The following is a 19,476-nucleotide window of genomic DNA, read 5'->3' as shown; positions in this document are numbered from 1 at the left end:
GCTTCACATGCTTGTTTATGTGCTTTCCGGACAGCCTTGGAGGCCTTTTGTTTGGCAGCAGGAGCTACTATCAATTGGCATAAATCACTTGGTTTTTGGATCAGTGATTCTCCTCTTGCAAATTGGGGTACAGATGTTGGTTTTACTTGGATTTAGAGAGGATGCTCTGCCAGATTCCTTGGTTGTCAGGTGGGCATTGACATCTCCCTTGCACAACAGTTTGCTCCAGTGCTCTTAAGCATTAAAAGCAAACTTCATCACTGGAGTAGGAGGAAGCTCGACTTGGCCGCTAGAGCTTTGGTGGTTAACCAAGTTTTGCTAGCCACGTCTTGGTTTATTGCTTCGTGTTGGATTTTTCATCAGGGTTGCATTGGCCAGCTTCGTCGCCTTATTCGAAACTCTCTTTGGTCAGGTGCTTGATGGAAATGCACACACCATGGCCAAAGTTGCTTGGGAAACCATTATCAGGCCTACAGGAAGGGGGATTGAATATCATCGACCCCGAGGTGCAATGTAAGGCTTTGCTCTGTAAGCTTGTTGTTAGGGGCTTTCTTCCAAGCACTGACCCTAGAAGGACTTTCTCATGCAGCAGATCATGAAGTGTGTCCCTGTTCGCGGAGGTGACTGGACTCTCAACTCACGCTTTATTTTTTCAGATGCAGTTCACCGCTCCCCTTCGTCCCCCCTGGTTAGGTCCCTCCTACGGGCCTGGGACTACCAAAGGAGTTTTTTGGTACACATCCCCCCGCGTTCAGCGGAGAAAGCTAACCGGCAGCCCATTCTGTGGAATGATTTGATCTTAGATGTGCATGGTAGGCCTCTTGGGGCAGCTATGCATATTCTCTGGGCTGGCTGGGAGACCCTATGCCCCACAGTGCTGGCTTGGAAGAGGTTTCAGAGCCTTACCGAGGTGCAAAGATTGGATGTCATGCAGCATTTGAGAGGTTCTAGCCGGAGGATTGCACAGATTGATGCAGCCATTCCCAACCACTGGATTACTGGATCTTTTTTGGAAGGTCGTCATTATTCTTGGTTTGGGGTTTTCTTTGGGACAGGTGTTCCTCTTCAGGTTATGGGTATCTCCTTGCCTAGGGAGGATGATGTTACCGGTCTTTTTTTATGTACAGGATGGATGGCAGCTAGAGAGATGTGATGTGTAGGACCTTATTGAGGGCCCCCAGACTCGTCCAGTCAGAGTTGTTGGTAGGTTAGGGAAGCACGCCTTTGTTGACCCCCCCAAGGATGAACTCCCTCCCAAAATTGGGGAAACCAAAGAGAGAGAGTTCCACCTCAGACTCCACCTCAAACTGTAGTAGCTAGAGCGTTAGCCTTTGGTTGTATGGTGGCTGCCCTATCAGACATTTGCATTCAGACCCCGATGAGTGGGAGTGGAAGGATGCTTGTAACCCTTTGAAAAGCATGCCTTTTTTCAGTTATACAGTGCGGAATGCCAGACATCTTATCTTGGGACACATTCAGAGTGTCCCTACTCTTAAACCCCATTGGGAGTCTTACGGCATTTCGATTGACATTCAGAGGGTATTTTGGCGGAGATTGTGGCATTCTTATAGGAAGCCACAGATTTCCTCCTTTATCTGGGTTTCCCTTCATGGTGGTCTGGCCACCAATCAATGGAGGTCTGTTTTACTGGTGCTTGCCCAGTATGCCCTAGATGTGCAGGAGTTTCGGAGTCAGTTTACCATTGTTTATGGGAATGCAGGGAAGCACAGAGGGTTTGGTCTGCGATTGCACACCTCTTTGGTAGGATTAAGAGGGATACTATCATTTCTTTTGGTTCTATCATTTGGTTGACACAGTCTGGGCCTCAGCTGAGGTTCAAGGGGATTGACAGGAGCTTGGCCATTACGGTTAGGCAAGGAGTTGCTCGGTAGTGTTGTCTTCAAGATTTGCCACTTTCACACTTTGTCCCTCCAGCACAAAGGTTAGACAGTTCTTGGGAGATTATTGCTAGCATCTCAGCCTGGAATATCTGGAAGGCTAGATGCACTGAGGCCATTGAGGGTACTCCCGTTCTTGTTTCTCAGTGTCTTTGCAGAATTTGGAGTGATATTATTCACACCATTATGGCTACCTGGGCCAGAATCCAGGGATCTTCGAGGGCTGCGGAGAGGAAGCGCGCACAGTTTATGAGAGAGTGGGACATTAGTATCTTTTTCACATCCTCTCATTCAAGACCCTATTGGCAACATAGGGCTCCTGATTGGCTGAGATCTCCACCTTGCTTGGTGTGAAATCTCCATTTTGTAAAAATTTTCATACTTAATAGAAGTCTCCTTTCTGGAAAAAAAAAATCCCCAGTAACTTGGCACAAGAAGCTATGCTCCACTGGCATCCATAGACACACGTGTGGATTTGCAAGATTTGGGTTTCAAACTGAATTAGGGTTTCTCTAACTTTTCTCTCTTTTGATGGCCACACGCACTTTTGCCTCAGTGTGCATAGCATATCTTACTCATCAGTGTCCTACACTTTCACTTTAGCACGGGATGGTTGTTCCTCAAACACGTAGTCACTATCACCAATTTAGTCCTCTCACAAGTCTTGAACAGTGTTTCACACGCTGTCTGGAACCAAGGTGTGAACGGGGAAGCTACAGCATTTTACTCGCATGGTTTGGCCTAAAAAGATGGCCATGCAACATGTGCAGCATGTGCAGCATGGGATTTTATCCAATAAAGTGACTTATAATATCTATAAGTCGGTGTGTTCACATATGATTAATGATGGGCCGGACATACTATTGTTTTTGGGCTTGGATTGGTGGACAAGAGGAGGCGTCTAGATAAAACTTGGGCATCAAGCCAGAAAAAGCATAAAAGCTGATATATTTGGATAAGTTCAGTTATTTTTGGGCTAGAACTTGGAGTACAAGCCAAGGAAAGCATAAAAGTGGATATTTTGGGCATACTCAACCTCTTTTGGCAAAAACGAAAAGCACCATCTTATAAATAGAGCTGGTCAACTTTATTAAAAGGGAAGAGGGGTTGTTTTATAGGAGGGGAGGCGCATGAGATCAGAAGCAACCAGCATCTTTTTGGACTTCTCTCCTTGCTTTGCTGGCCGTACAGCCGGCTGCAGCTGAATTCCTATTTTCTCTCGGTTTGGGGCTGGTCGACTACAGCAGTGGTGCTCTTATCTTCCTCTTTTCTGCCTGGCTGCACACAGTACAGCAGCCACTTGCTCTTGTCTCTTTCTTGTGCTAGTCGTACACTGCAGCAATGGTTCAGCAGCAGTACGACAGTCGTACAGCACTACATGGTCGCCGAACAGCATCCCTACAGTCAGCCCCGTGTGTGGTTTGTCAGCTAATCTTTTTCCCGGTGCCCTGGCGAGCAAAAGGGCGGTGTTTTGGGGGCTGATTAATGGGGCTAATTGCGACAGTTTTGGGACAGCTTTGAGGCTTTCTTCGAGGGATGATTTGAGGCCCAGTTTTGGGGGTGATTTGGCACGGAGTTCGGGGCAGCATTTGGCTCCGTACCGGGCTGATTTATGGATGGTTTATGAGCTGATTTTTGGGGACTGTTTTGGAACAGTTTTGGACAGCCTCTAGAGCTATGTTTGTATCTTGTCTCTAGACTGAGTTCTCGGCAAGAGTTTTTGTGCTGATGCTTTGTGGAAAATCCGGTGTTGTATGCACCCGCACCTTGGTATCTTGTAAAAGCTTCTGTGTGAATAAAGTAGTGTGGTGTTATTGTATTATTTAAGGTTCCTTCGCTGTGTTGTGTGCTCTGTCTTTCGTATTTGAAGTGTTGGTCTATTCAATTGTTCCGGGTCCCCTTTCGGTTTCAGTCACCACTGCCTTTCCCTTTACCGCAGAACGGCTATCCCTCATGTGCATAGCCACCATGGAATACATTGGCTTCTTAAATATACATTCACATCACTAACTGCCATAATGCTTAAAAGCACTACCAATAGTATATGCAAGATAAGATCGTCTGCTCCACAAAATGGAGGAAGATCCTAGGCTCTGATACCAATGAAATACCCCGGACGGGGTTGAGCACAATCTTGTCACACACTTGAACTCTTAATACCGATAAACACTATGAAATGGCACAAAAACAAACAAGATAGCAATGTTGAAGTTCCAATGACATAGGCACTAGGGCCGGAAAGGGCCGACCCCCTTAGTGATATATTGTATTAGCAAGGATTTAAGCTTCATGGCAATACAAGCCATATTTCCATGACAATTATGCAATGAAAACAAATTTCAAAACCTATTTGTGCCAATGCAGAATGTCAAAATCCAAGCTTTAGTCATGGAGACCCTTACTCCCCAATTGTCCCAAGCAACTATGCTCCACTTGCATCCATACACAAAGGGCCGACCCCCTTAGTGATATATTGTATTAGCAAGGATTTAAGCTTCATGGCAATACAAGCCATATTTCCATGACAATTATGCAATGAAAACAAATTTCAAAACCTATTTGTGCCAATGCAGAATGTCAAAATCCAAGCTTTAGTCGTGGAGACCCTTACTCCCCAATTGTCCCAAGCAACTATGCTCCACTTGCATCCATACACATAAATGTGTATGTGTGTGGGCCAAGCCGAGGCAAGAGACTTTAATAACCAAGTATGCAAATGTAGAGCAAATGTAGAGTCCATGCATAGAGAGCTCCTTCCATGCATAGAGAGCTATATGCATGGATAAGGCTCTCTATGAGATCTATGCATGCATAGACATCTCTATGAGCTTTATACATAGAGAGCTCTATGGATGTCTAGGGCTCTCTATGAGCTCTATTATGCATGCATAGACAGCTCTCTCTATGCATTCCAAAATAACCTTTAAAAAACCCAAAATAACACCACCAAAGCAAGATCTCATAGAGGGCATGATGGCAAAGAGGCCCTCAGCAAGCTCTTACTCATAAATGCGATCGAAATGCAGGCAAATACCCAGAATGTTGGCGATAAAATGCACTAAAGCACTCTCAGCCGAATTAGGGTAAGGGTTTTTGAATATTACGGTTTCAGCTGAGTTAGGGCTTCTGAAAATTAGGGTTTCTCAAATTTTTCCTCCTTCCAATGGCCATGGGCACTCTTGCAAGCTCCATTGTGCAGCAGAAAATGGAATTTGCTGATTTTCTGGTGCACAAAAGTGTTCACGGCAGAGAGTCCAGCACAATGATGATGGCGCAGCAGTACGGCCTGTTTAGGTATGCACAGCAGGTACAGCAACATGGTACAACTGTACAGCCAGTATCCAGGTTTCCACAGCAAGTACATTCAGCGGTATAGGAGATAGGCGTAGGTAGCAGGAGTAGCCAAGGCAAGATGCGCAAACTGTTTGATATGTTTTTAAGTGCATTTGCTTGCTGATTAAGGTTGTTCACAGTCATGAAATTGAGAGAAAGAGAGAGAGAGCATGGATAGAGTCGTGAGGTTCCATAAGGAAGGTGATCGCCAATTGGTCCACCTCACATGAGGCCACACCTCTCCATCAATGAGAGGGTGCCCATACAGGTGACCACACAAGTGCCTAATGCCCACATCATCATTAATGAAAAAGGAAGCTTGTTTAATTGCCTAGCTTGCCGAAAATATAAAAGGCCCAAACTCACTTCTAAACTGTCCACCCACACTTTAATGAAGTGTGAACTAAAGTCACTATAACCTATTTGCTCACGCTTCAATGAAGTGTGAACCAGCAAAACAGAAAAATAAGTCATAACTCTTAATTAAATAAACAAAAAGTTTAGAGTCACACTTACCACCTGTCTACATCCCACAAGCACGACGGTCAGAAGATTTATGCCCAGTCACAAGGGCCGTCCCCTGCTCGTAAACTATACATATAGATCTTGCAAGTAGTAAAACATTTCACACCAAAATAGTTCTTGGCATGCAGGTATGCCATGCAATAAAATGCATTGGACAATATCCCTTTCATTTAGCTTGTACTTGTCCACCGAGTTGTCCATACTCTCTAGACACCAGGGTGTCAGGACCAAAAGGTGACCCTCACGGACTGTCCGACTTGCCATGTAGGACCATGGTCATGGGCTGGTCATGGAGGTGTAGGGCTGGCCAGCCAGCCCCAGGCCTCCAATATAAAGGCCACCCACCCACCCTCAACCATCAACCATTTCTACAATAGGGAGATTCTGCACAAGGTGAATCTGGCATTCTGAAGCTAGGGCGACAGAGACCTATAGCCTGCTTTAGCTGCTAAGGCTGAGATCTAACAGATATTCATCATCTTTTTCTCTCTCTGTTTTCGAGTGGGGATAAAGCATTAAAAAAGCAAGCATTAAAGCATTTTACATTATCTTTACTTTTAGCTTAGAAAAAGCACCATGTGAGGGGGTTGGAAAACGTTAAGCATATGATGATTTTGGTAGGCCCTTCTAGAGGTTTTGATCGTTTTGGGCAGGCCCTGTGTCATGTGCACAGTGTGTATCTACCGTGTGCTACACGCACACAAGACTAGCTTCGAGGTTTGGGGAAGCTTGGAGCTAGGCAGGCTGATTGGCGAGCTGAGTTAGGGATAGACTAACGGGCGGGCACCCAAGTATGGACGGGCGGGCGCCCAAGTGTGGACGCCTGATGACCGGCCAAGAGCCTATAAAAGGGTGGCCAAGGTTAGTCATTAGGGATATAGAGTCTTGCGTATCTTTGTGAGAGCTCTATGGTCAGGAGCCTAGATCTAGTGCAGACATGCACCTGCTTCATACAGCCGAAGCCAGCAACAGTCTCGAGGCCCGCGAGGGTAGCTTCGTGGCCGTATGGGACATCACGAGGTAGAGATTGGTCGGTGTGTCCATCTAGTTAGCTCAGCTCGTGGCTCTGTGGGGACAGCCAAGACTTGTGGGCTTGCCCACGACTGTCGAGGTTGGGAGCGAGTCAGGCCTGCACCCCCATCATGTTTGTTTGGTTTGTTTGCAGGTTTCGAGTCTTGTACCAGGGGAAACAAGAACAAAAGAAAGTTCTCCGCACCAATGGCTAGCACGACTGAAGAAAAGTCTTCGGGCCAACCTTCGAAGAATTCAACTTCGACACCAGCGAAGAAGAAACGTCTCCTTAAGGCTTTGAAGCTCAAGAAGGAGGGACGTTGCTTCATCTGCGAAGAAAAAGGACACATGCGTAACGAGTGCCCGGATTTGACACCCTGTAGAGGTGTTGGTGCTGGACAAGGCTGGCAGCCTTCAGCGTTGGGGCCAAGCTTGGAGCCCCTGTCAGCTGCCAAGGTAGGGGTTTATACACCCTGTTGGGAGCTGCTGGCTGCGGCTGCGGTCCTGTCAGTTGGGAGAGATGGCTTCCACAACAGTGTTGAGGCTGAGCAGTAGTGAAGGTGTGATGGTGTGCTCCTGAAGATGCAGATATCTTAAGTATGGACTAAGCACCAGGCTGTGTACACACCTTGGGACGATACACATAAAAGAAACGCTAGTGCATTGTTTGTAAAGCACAGGCTGGAGCCATTTGCGCTGATGGAGAAGCCTGAGTTTACAAAAATAAAGAGGCAGGCTCACCACTACGGTTGCTTTTTTCTGTTGTTTTATTGCACATAGATGCACAGCTGTCTGGTTAGGACCTGTGTTGCCAATGGCATGGCCTAGCATGCACAGGTGGCAGCTATTATGCTACCCAAAGCTGCTGAGTGCTGTGGGCATGTGTTGGCACTGGCCGTGGGAAGCAAACACCAGTATCTGCTGCATTAGCTGCTGTGGCTGTTTGATGGGGGCTTGCATATGCTGGAAGCCGCTGGCCAGGCTAGTGGGCACCTAAGGGGTTGGCATTATTTGGTGCATTGGCTGCTGTGGCTGTTTGGTGGGGCCTTGCATATGCTGGAAGCTTCCGGCCAGGCAAGTGGGCGCCTCAGGGGTTTTCATAATTTGCTGCGATAGCCGCTAGTGGGCGCCTAAAGGGTTTCCATTATTTCCTGTGATAGCTGCTGTGGCTGTTTGGTGGGGCCTTGTATATGCTGGAAGCTGCCAGCCAGGCTAGTGGGCGATCAACGGGTTGGCACAAAGGCCCAAGGCGTAGTTGCCATCTTGCCAAAAGCATTTGGAGCCAAAAAGCACGTCGTCGGCCAGGCTACTGCCTAAGGGGTTGGCACAAAGGCCCAAGGCATAGTTGCCGTTAAACCAAGTGCACTTGGAGCCAAAAGGCACATGTTTGCTGGCTCTCTTGGGCTGCGGCCTGGGATACAATTTTCTTGTCTAGGCATCTCTCATGAGTTGGTTGAGCCACAATGTCCTTAGGCTCTTTTTGGCACCACTTAGTGGCCCATTTTGTTGATGGGTGGCTGTTAAGCACTGTGCTTGTTGAGTGGCCTGCTTTGGCCCATCTCATGAGCGAGCACACCTGCAGGCAATTGCCGTTGCAGTGTGCTTTCACTGATCTTATGGCTGAGCATGCTTGGAGGCGATGCTAGCATGAAGGCCACCTAAGCCCTTAGAAGTTATGGCTTATGGCTTTATGAGTGAAGCCTCCGGCCATATGATGGCCTTTTGTCATGCTAGCCCTTTCAACAGAGACAAATTTCAGACATACTTGAGGCATCATGGCACTGGCCATGCTCCTTCACAACTCCATTCTCTCACATCAGATCCTGTGCTAAGACCACCTGCCTCCAATCCTCAAACTATTTCACAACAGACTTTGGCACATTGCCCATGACTGAGATTCATAGAGCATATTTGTATACAGATTTTGGACCTGTTTCAGAGACATCAAAGCCCCAGGGGATTTAGGCATACAAACCCGTCCAGCAAACAGATCTGTGTATTGTTTTCCATTTATTTCATTTACACTATATTGTATGCGGATGTATTATAGACACCTCCAGTTTCCCTACATATCTGGCATGATGTACATGGGGTTTCTGGTATGATATACTCCATTTCTTTCATTTACACTACATTATATGGGGGTGTATTAGACACCTCCAGTTCCCCTACATGAGGTGTCTAGCAGGATGTACTCCTGTTTTAATTTCACATGCCTTTTTGGCCTCTCTCTACTAGTTAATCTCAGCTCACATAAGGAACTTCTCCCTAGACATTGGGGGAGTGGATCAATGGGACATGCCGGAGTCAAGGATTCAAGCCCTAAATATTGGGGGGACAGCCTCTGTAATTGAAATGGGAAAAAAAAAGGTGACACTTTTCTGAATGAAAGCTATTAAAAGCGGATGCTTTTTATTTCTTCCTCTTATGTGCCCTCTTTGTTCCTCCATCACCAGTATATACAAGTTCAGCGGAGTAATCAACAGTCGATATTCCGTGATGGGCATGAAGCACATGTTCTCACTCAAAATCTGCAGGTTTGTGGAGCCTTATGCATGAGGAGAAAAACCCCCTCACTGGAGCAACCAAGAAGGTGTGGTGTTCTACTGAACACCAGTGAAACAAGAATGTTTTGAGAAGCTGCAGATGTTGATGCCAGTCAGACTGTCAGCACCAGTACTGCATCTGGAGCCTTTTACAATGATTTCTGACGCAAGTGGAGGCAGGACGCTGCAACAGCATGAGACCAGATATTTCTGTGCAGCTTGGTTTGATTTTAATAGCACACTAAAAACTTGCCAGATGCCACCAAATCAAGGCATGCCATAACAATACCACCACATGCATAGGCTAATCTTGAAAGAAAAAAAAAATCCACACCATACCACCCACAAGAGGCTTCGAGGTTTTCGAGTAGAGATCGAGTTGGTGATAAGCTTGAAGCCTTGGTGCGCGTCTATTATCTCCACTATTGTCATTGCACCCAGCAAGAAAAACACTATTTCACTTACTTCTGCAGACGACTCTGTCAGTTGAGCAATGGTCTCGTCAGGACTTGGGGCCTGCAAAAATGAACATACAACTTTAAGAAAGTCAAGCGAATAGCATGTGCGCGCACACACCCCCCCCACACACCCACACAAGTATGTTTGTATGTTTAGTTACATATGCTTAACAAATGGGGTAAACACAGGATGGTTGAGCAGCAAAAACATGCAAGTAAGCTTACCCCAGCACTACGAATGACCCACAGAGTGACAGCCATTAAAAGCCCCACTCCACTCTTATTGAAGGCAAGAGATTCTTCAAAGATGACACCAGCATAGCCCAATATAAACACCAGTACCATGGCCAGGTCCTGCATTAAGTCATCACATGACAAAAAAGGTCGAAATGTTTGTAGCAAAGGTCTGTAAAAGCTAATCTTCAACCATTATAAAGCCCAATTCCAAAAAGCAAACACAACAATACAAGACCTGGTTCTCTGCCACCCATGAATGGTTTATGAATGCAACTCCTGCCAAAACACTAGCACTGATTGCCACAGTCTTCAGTAAATCAGTTCTGGGCTTATAATTTGATTCATAATCAAGTGAGCTCATCTCATCCACAGAGCACAATGGGTCGCAGACATCAGAAGAACCAAGGTCCTGAATCAAAACACAAAATAGTAAGGCATAACCTACATATCAATACAAACTAGAATTTATAATTATTATTATTGGGTTTGACATAAAGCAAATGGAATATGTGTCAAGACAACTACTTACTTGTATGCAGCCGATGCTGTTAGTTTTAGGTTCTTTTAAATTTATGTTATTTACCAGGATCATTGTAACCTATGGATACTTTGTAACATATTTTTGGTCTCACGGACCCTAGTGGTCTTTTGAAGACATTAATATAACTCTCTCGCTCTCTCTCTCCGTAAGGGCAATAATCGAGGACTTCCGTAAAACTACACCCAATTGACTAGCATTCTAATGTGCCATCGGCATTTTTTGTATCACAGATAGTTGTTTATCATCCTAGGGTTTTCATTAATCTTTTGCTTGTGCGTAAGTGCACCCCGCAGTGGATTGTAATGACTGTGAGGTACCGGTTTTTGGTCCCATATGCCTTCAAGGCATTCTGTAGACGTTAATATGACTCTCTCTCTCTCTCTCTCTCTCCCCCCCTACACAGCAGGGAATTACTCTCCAGAGAGAGCAGAGACACTCAGAGTCCGCAAGAGACAGAGGACACCTGGCTTTTGGTCACCACGCCTATACCAGAGAGAGATGACAGAGATCAGAGCTCAGTTTCACAGAGAGGGTGCGAAGCGACTGGCTCGCTTCAGAGCAGAACCAGGCATGTTCTTCAGGGAGCTCTGGACACCCCCTTCATTGATGTTGTATACCATTTTATACCCCTAGTATGGTACAGGATGGAGCTAGCTAGGTTGCATATCATGATTGTATACTCCATGCATATAGCTTTGCATTCTCCTAGTAGTAGAGCTCCATCCCCTCCCCCACTCATTGTACTTATTGCACACCCAGATTCAGCTTTTTAGTTCAGTACTTTTTCATTTTGTTGGGATGACAGAGGATACCCCACACAGGTACACTGATTTGTCTCATAGGCCGAGTTCAGTCTTTTGGAAGACGTTTACTTATTGCAGACTCCCCTCAAGGTTTGCAACAGCATTTGGATGCTTTGCAGTCGTTTTGTGTAGATAGGGACCTCACAGTGAACCTTGGGAAGACTAAGATTATGGTCTTCAATACCGCACAGGCCTGGGTGACTAGATCCGACCATCAGTTCACTTTTAGAGGTGAATCAGTGGAGTACACCAGATCATGTGTACCTAGGAGTCACATTCAGCAGACCATAGTTCTCTATGAGGCAGGCAGCAGAGGCTAGATTGGCACGTGGATATGCAGCCCTAGGGGCACTAGAGAGACAATGTGCCTACATTCAGTTTCAGGAGCCACGCACCAAACTCTGGTTGTTTGACACATTGGTCACACCTACACTCTTATATGGTTCACCCATATGGGGACCCAGCCTCACGAGGAGGGAGCCGCTTCTCGACCAGGTCGGACCAGAGAGAGATTTCTATGATGGATGGCAGGTACTAGAGAAACCACCGGTGATTATGATCGCACGCATGATTCGGAGCAAACCATCGGTACCTCATGAGATTGTCAGAGCAGAGATAGGAGCCGCACCAGTGGTTACCGAAGCCATGTTCCAGCCAGTGACATTTTTGCAGAGGATATGGGAGACAGAGATAACCCCCACCTAGCACTTATCTCTTCTAGGCAGTTAGCAACAGACGGCGATACACGATGTTGGTACACCCAGATGTGTACCTGGCTGAGATTACATGGCATGACGATTGATGCACTCCCTCCATTTGATTACAGCCTGGACTGCCCCTTCTTGGACCTTAGTCGCTCTGAGCAGAATAGGGTGATCAGGATGGACATCGTGAGGCTACATGCAAAAAGGACATGGTCCAGCCCCCCCCTACCACTAGGCACAAAGATGGCCCACCATCGGGACCATTTTCTACATCTCTCCCCAGATGGCTTTGTGACACGGTCTACATACATGGACACCCATCTCTCACATGGCATTCGCAGTGCCATTGGACAGATCTGCACTTCATCACATCAGCTGAGGGTAGAGGCTGGCAGATACGAGGGGATGAAGCCAAAAGACCGCATTTGTCAGCTATGTCACCAGGAAGTGGAGTCAGAGGAGCACTGCAAATGCCGATGTACTGTGTACTATGAGATACGAGGGAGATGAGATACGAGGGGATGAAGCCAAAAGACCGCATTTGTCAGCTATGTCACCAGGAAGTGGAGTCAGAGGAGCGCTGCAAATGCCGATGTACTGTGTACTATGTGATACGAGGGAGATACTGGTGTCTCTTCCGAGAGGGTTTTGGACCATTACGACATGTGATGCAGTTTGAGGATCAGAGGTGTTTGGGGCTTTTCTTATTGGAGCTCAGACGCCATCAAGAGGCTCTCCTATGAGCCAGGACAGCACACCAAGATCCACCCCGCCCAGCGAGCTATGACAGATTTTTTCATGGCTAGTGATGAGTGGCAGTCTAGTAATGGCCACTTAAGTGTGGATACGCTGCAGGCGCAGGCTTTCCCGAACCACATGGTGGATGGCTTGCCAGTTGATGGCAGCAATTGGCATGAACTTTCCAGTACAGATGTTGGTAGTTCTTTTGTTCGTCAGTAAGAGGAAACTTTACAGGTAACCTATGCTCTGATGTCTCGTAGCATTCAGGACAAAGAAATTCCTGTAGTCGAGGAAGTTCTTTCCACGAGGACCTTTTGGAAGGCTAGGCAGGTGGCAGTTGATTACTTGCAGAAGGAGGTGGATGTTACACATTCTCCAGGCTTAGTGGTTCCGGATTCAGAGGGGGTGGTTTACAAGTTTTCGAAGGCCTTGAGTGGTCTTCAGCAGGTTTCCAGGACTTGGCATCCCACCGTAATAGGTGTTGATCCTTGTGAGCAGTATGATGCCTCCTTGACTCGAAAGCAAAATGGTTCATTGATCTGGTTGCTGAATACGATTGGATGGGAGCTTTTCCTGATGAGGCTGTTGAGCTCATGTTTGCAGAGGACTCTTTGGGAGGCAGAATTGCGTATCTTGTGGTTTCTGCAGCATGCGAAGGATCTTGGACTCTTTTACACAGGAGGGGGATTGATGGATGGAGTCAAACTCCACGATTGGAGTGACTCGGTTTGGGGAGGAGAGCCAGACACGAGGACCTTGACATCAAGCTACAGTTTTTCCCTTGGCTCAAGAGCGGTTTCATGGAGCAGTAAGAGGCAGCCATCTATTGCCTTGTCGTCGACAAAGGCCAAGTACCGGGCTGCTTGTGGTGCTGCTTGCGAGGTGGTGAGGTTGCAGAGGTTGCTTGGCAGGATTGGGTTTCCACTGGTGGAACCCACGGTCATCTAGAGGCATTTTGTTCGTGAAAAGCTCGTTGCTAATGACATCTTGCTAGAGTTCTGTTCGACGGAGGACAATGCAGTCGACCTCTTCACGAAGTCTCTATTTTAGGCTATGCTCCGGCGGCACTCCAGCTCCCTGGGGTTGGTTCCACATCCAGGAGCTAAGAGGGGGTGTTACCAATCATCTCCTATCTGTATATTTAGACCAAGGCCTCTGTTGTGGGTGTGCCCGCCCGATTTAGGTGTTTTCTCATTTTTCCCCACTATCCATATTTTTTCCCTATTTTTTCTGGTGTGGGAGGCTGTCCTGTGGCTCTTGGCTGATCCAATTGTAATGGCCGACTGCTGGACTGTTTTCTCTGACATGGCCGACTGGTTCTACTGCTCCCCGACCCTCTCTGTCTGCTGGCCGACAGATAAGTGCTGGCCGACTGATGGTGGAGCAGGTCGTGAGCCTTATGGCTGCTGTCGGCTGCCTTTTGTGCTGGCCGACTGGCTCATAGGGGCCATATAAAATGGCCCCTAGCCCCCACACACTTTGTATTCGGGTATTCGGGATTTTCTTGTGTATATAGCAGAGTTACACGCCTCTCTCTCTCTCTCTCTCCCTCTCTATTGCTGTGTTTTTCTGTAGTGCACTTGCTCTTGCGTTTTCAGATCTTGTCTTCATCTCCGCTGCATATTCTGACAGCACCCACCGTACTTCTTGTACCTACGGTACCTGTTGTATGTGTACCTGCTGCCATACCAGTTTTTGCACCATTTGCTGTACCTGTACAGTACCTGACTGCTCTCTACTGTTGTGCTGCATTCAACCAGCACCTGCTGAACCCAACTGCACTGTTAAGGCACCTACAGTACCTGACTGTTCTGTATTGCCGCACATGGTACCTGCTACCCCATCTGCTGTACCCGTTATGTACCTATTACCATACTCGACAGTAGCTGCTGCAACTACTGCTGTATTCGACAGTACCTGCTGCTGCACCTGCTCCTGCACTGACTCTGTACTTGCAGTCTACCTATTGTGCCGGCTTCTACCTGCAGCACCTAGTACCTGCTTGAGTACCTGCTCTTCTACCAGCACCTATTCGCATAATTGTCACACACTGAGTACCTGTTTGTGTACTTGTGCTTCTAGGACCTGCACCACAGTCTCTGTGAGGGAGTGAGCCAGGCTCTAGGGAGTGAGCCAGGCTCTAGTACGAAAGCACATGTTGGTGTGCGGTCTCAGACTGACAGTTTTGTGTTCACTCCACTCCACGTGTGTGAGGTTGTTGGTCTGGTCATTTTGACTCTCTTGAAGAGTCCTGCAACAACATTCTACTCCGACACACACTCTTGTTCGGGTAACATGTATTCATTATTTGCATTGCATGGAATATCTGGCTGGAAAGCCCTTGGAACTTTGAACACACATTAAATACTTCCAATAATCTAGAACAGTATTGAGGGGGGTTCGGCCCGTTCATGGCCCTAGTGGTGGTATAATGTGCAATCTCTATCTTTGCACTGTTATCTTGAGCAATGTTGTGTACTCTCAACTATCGGTTGTTGCATTGTTGTTGGTCTATATTTAAGTGTTGACAAGCTTGTTGTTCACGAGACGGTGCCCAAGAACGTTCACGCCTAACTGGTGGTACGATGGTGGTATCAAAGCACGGTTATTTCCCTCTTCTCAGTGGGGAAACGGTCATTTTTGGGCATTGGACTATGTGTGAACAGCCATCATACACTATGGAAACCCATGCTCAGAGTGGGCAAGGGCGTAGTTCACATGGCCAGCCAAGTGGTACACATGCTTCTGACGCTTTGGGTAACACGCATATGCATACACGTTATGTGGAGAAGCAGACACATGTGGGACAACACCCTCAAAGCAAATGGAAGAGCTGAATATGTTTCATGAGAACCTGCAGGTTCATAAGCTTATGGAGGCCACAAAGGCTGAGTCTATGATTGCACACACTATTGACTCTATGGCCAGGGAATTGGGTGTGAGCCCTCCAGAGAGAGCTCTCAACTATCTCATAAGTAGTGGAGATGTGGTCATCAAGACCCAAAGCAATCATGCCAAAAGATTTTTCATCTTTGGTGCTCCATGCAATTTCTCCTTCTCTTGTTGTAGGCTTCGGTATTTGTCCATTGGCAATACCCCAAACTCCTCCTTCATGAGAGCAAATTTCATTTTCACTTGCCATGTATAAAAATCATGGCCTTTAAATTTTTCCAAAAGAATACTCTGAACTGTTGTTGCCATGTTGAATGGGAAGTCTTACCACTTGGCAAAGTGCTCAAGGGCAGTGTCTAACCCTTACAAGGATAAGAATGTAAACAACTCAGAAACTAGAACCTCCCTTCCCCATACAAATATAGGTTACATGAAGTAAAATATGAGAAGCCCATAGATTTTGCTGTCACGTGCATCCCGCACTTGGATGCATAGAAGGTGTAGGACCTGGGATGGTAAACTGGTCCCATGTGAGCCCAATCCGGGACGAGTCAGCCAGGGATCCATCTCAGTCGTCCGAGGTCAAGTGTGCATTGTCCTGCACATGAGTCCAAGGTCAGGGTCCTGCACATGAAACAGTGCCAGTCCGCGTTGTGAGTCTCCCTCTGGAATGATGTCAGTGATTCTATGTATTTGGTATGGTACTGGATGCCAGATCATTGTGTAGATAGTTAGGGTTTGCTTTTAGGAATAGGGGCCGGCCCATAGGGCTACCCCAAGTCTTAGTGTGGGTATGGGGATGGTGTGAAACCACCCCCATGAGGACCAGGAAGGCCCTGGCTGAACCCACCGGCCATGGAAGGGCTGTAGGACAGCCCCCAAAGCCCTAGGGGCATGCCAAGGGCAGCCAACAACACATCTAGTGTTATGAGGGTTGTAGGGCAAGTTTGGGGCAACCCATATAGGCTGCCCAGTCCCCAAAACAGCATAGATTCAGTGTCCAGCTCTTGGAGATTCAGGCGCATGATGCCCAGCCATCAAGGGAGAAAAGCACAGGTTTTTTATGTGAATTTTCAGCATTTAATGCTGATTTTAGGGTCGGTCGTGGACAGAAACTGAACCTGGCCACCAGGATAAGAGCTGGCCACCAAGATAAGAGCTGGCCGACTACTGTTCATGAGAAGTATAAATAGGAGAACCACGATCCCATTGTGTTATCTCATAATTCACCAAGTGCTCAAGCAACCAAAGGGCCAGGACAGCCAAGGGCTTGCTAACGCAAAGGGGTGAAGGACTTCAGGTCAAGGGCAGAGATTTCTCAACCAAGAAAGGTCAAGATTTCTGTATTTTCTTTTCAGATTTACATCATTCTAATAAAGCAAATACACCATTCGTGGTGGGGCCCTACAGAGAGTATTTGGGACCCAATACTGTGTCCTCTCCTCTCCCCCTCTCTCTCTCTATTTTCTGTACATCTTCATTCAGTTTTGTGCGTTAATTCCGTCGTGAAAAGTGTGCTGAGTAGGTTGAGCATGCAACCTGCTCAGCCAGCATGCAGTCAATAGAACAATCTAGTGGCCTGGCAAAATTGAGTCCAGATGGGTAGTAAAAAGGCTGGACAGCTTGACGATTTGGAAGATTTGGAGGCCTAGATGTACATAGGCTATTGAGGACACTCAAGGCATATCATGCTCATACTCTTTCCTCCATCTGATCTGAATCACCCCACACCATATCCAAGGCAGGTCAAAGTCAGTCTAGGTCAGACCGACGGCTTATATGAGTCTTTGAAGTAAGAGCCCCTTCCTTTCTGCCTGCTACTGAATACCTTAGAAAGAAACCTGACCCAATTTAATGGGCCAACCATCCAAACTTTGTCACTGCATCTTGCTGGCCTTTGGTGCCCCTGCCCTTCTTGCATCCAGAGCCTTATGTTGCCACCGCAACTGGCTGATTTTTAATGAGAATGCTATTCCTGGATGCTTCTGCCAGTGATCCCCCGCAACGTGTATACCCAATGTTATGTTATTTCAATTCATTCACATGCATGTGAGGAAGAATCGAGGAACAGCTTGGTAGCATGAAACATTGCAAACATCAAAGTATATTTCATTTTAGTGATCTCACGTTGCATGAAGGGGGTGCATAGAGAATTAACCTCGGAACGGCGAGGGAGCGTTTCATCTCTCTCTGCTGAAGCTGCAGCTCGCACGAGTAAGGGGTGGAAGAGGCGGGAGTTTGAAGGAGGCTGTTGATGGCGGGTTAGGGTTTCTGCAGAGCTTCTGCGCCAACGAACACGATAGGATTTCCGGAGCGTTGGCGGACTCCAAGCTGCAGAAATATGATTTTCTCTGCGCCTAGCCAAATGCAGAGAGGAGGACAAAGCTCTTTCCGAACCACAGTTGTAATGCTTCTGCTGCTGCAGGCATGGTGGTACCATCGCCATGGTCGCTCTGTCACCCCTTTCTCCCTCTGTTTTTTTCAGAAATTTTGATAGAGTAGCCCTGCAATGAGGACCGGCTTCGTATCGCCAGAGCGATCCTCACTAGGTTGTGATTTTTGATGAGCTACGGTCCCGACAAATAGGCTGCAATTATCATATGATGTAAATTAAAATTTCGGTTTACATGAATTGCAACCTGTTAATTAATATAATATAATATGTTCTATTTTGTTGTGGCTGGTGCATATATATTTGGGTCTGCTCTTTTAAATAACGCAAGGGATCGATTATTTTGGACTTTATAATTTGTAAGGTCCATAAAAGGTAAGTACACCTAATCCTTTGAAAACTCCTCGGGCTTATAAACTCTTAAGCTCGATGAGAAGTAATTAATGGAATTTAATTCCCACGTCTAGGAGAATCCAAAACACCCGCAACTAAATAGCAGAGAAGGTGGGAATTAAATTCCATGAATTACTCCTCATAACACGCCCATCAGCCCCAACTCCACATGCTAAGAACCCCCCCCTCCTCCTGACACCCTATGTGATTAGTCGACACACAATATGCCCTTTCCCCCTTCTACATCCCTCCATTACTATCAAAGATCAAATTGGTGTTGCCCCCCTAGATCAAGCCCACCTCTTCTCATCTAATCATGTATACCTCTAGAGAGAGAGAGAGAAGGGGGAGGGAGGGATAGGCGAAGCTCCCTCATAATGGAGAGACATTCATCCCTAGCACCCTTGCGAGCCCAAACTATGCCCTATCTCAGTGTGCATGAGAGAGAGAGAGAGAGAGAGAGAGAGAGAGAGACGTATATCCAGAGAGAGAGAGAGAGAGAGAGTGATGTATATCCATCCCTATCCATGCCCCAGCAAGAGAGAGAGAGAGAGAGAGAGAGAAATGAGGTCATTGTGGTAGTTGTCAAACATACAAAGACTTAACCCCAAAAAAAGGGATTCACATATATGTGTTGCTCTATAAAAGGAATATAAAAAACCTTTGACGCTCATTTAGGATACCTTAGAATGTCCTTTAATAACTCATTTGAGAGCAACAAAAGTAGCATTTCGGGTGCTATTCACTCTATCATAGTGCTCTATTAATTAATGCCCACTGTTGATGGTGGGCTAATTAATAATCTATCCCTTAGGTCCCACCTCCCTTGCCTACTTCATTGGCATATATTTGTTGTACGAGGAGACAAACAGAGAGAGGTACAGCCTATAGGTTTGTTGTACATGACAGAGGTGTCCCATCCCCTTCTCCTAGGTTTGGTGTACAAGATAGAGAGAGGTACAACCTATAGGTTTTTTGTACATCAGAGAGGTCTCCCACCCC

The 19,476-nt window shown here is 46.7% G+C and overlaps 1 protein-coding gene across 1 annotated transcript in view; it reads right to left on the bottom strand.

The window, feature by feature from the left end:
- Positions 1–18,261, bottom strand: part of LOC147623321 (sodium/proton antiporter 2-like) — a 92,116-nt gene extending 73,855 nt beyond the window's left edge. The window contains exons 1-4 of the mRNA XM_086821460.1: positions 17,848–18,261; positions 10,244–10,417; positions 9,997–10,125; positions 9,653–9,829 (exon numbers count right to left, since the gene is read on the bottom strand). Coding sequence (XP_086677586.1) covers positions 9,653–9,829; positions 9,997–10,125; positions 10,244–10,417; positions 17,848–18,135 — 768 coding nt within the window. The 5' untranslated portion in view covers positions 18,136–18,261. The remainder of the gene's footprint in view (positions 1–9,652; positions 9,830–9,996; positions 10,126–10,243; positions 10,418–17,847) is intronic.
- Positions 18,262–19,476: the final 1,215 nt, after the last annotated feature.

Source organism: Cibotium barometz, chromosome 27 (assembly GCF_041138505.1).
Source record: "Cibotium barometz isolate CiBa-2024 chromosome 27, ASM4113850v1, whole genome shotgun sequence".
Classification (NCBI taxonomy): domain Eukaryota; kingdom Viridiplantae; phylum Streptophyta; class Polypodiopsida; order Cyatheales; family Cibotiaceae; genus Cibotium; species Cibotium barometz.
This window is presented reverse-complemented; position numbering and strand designations above follow the sequence as displayed.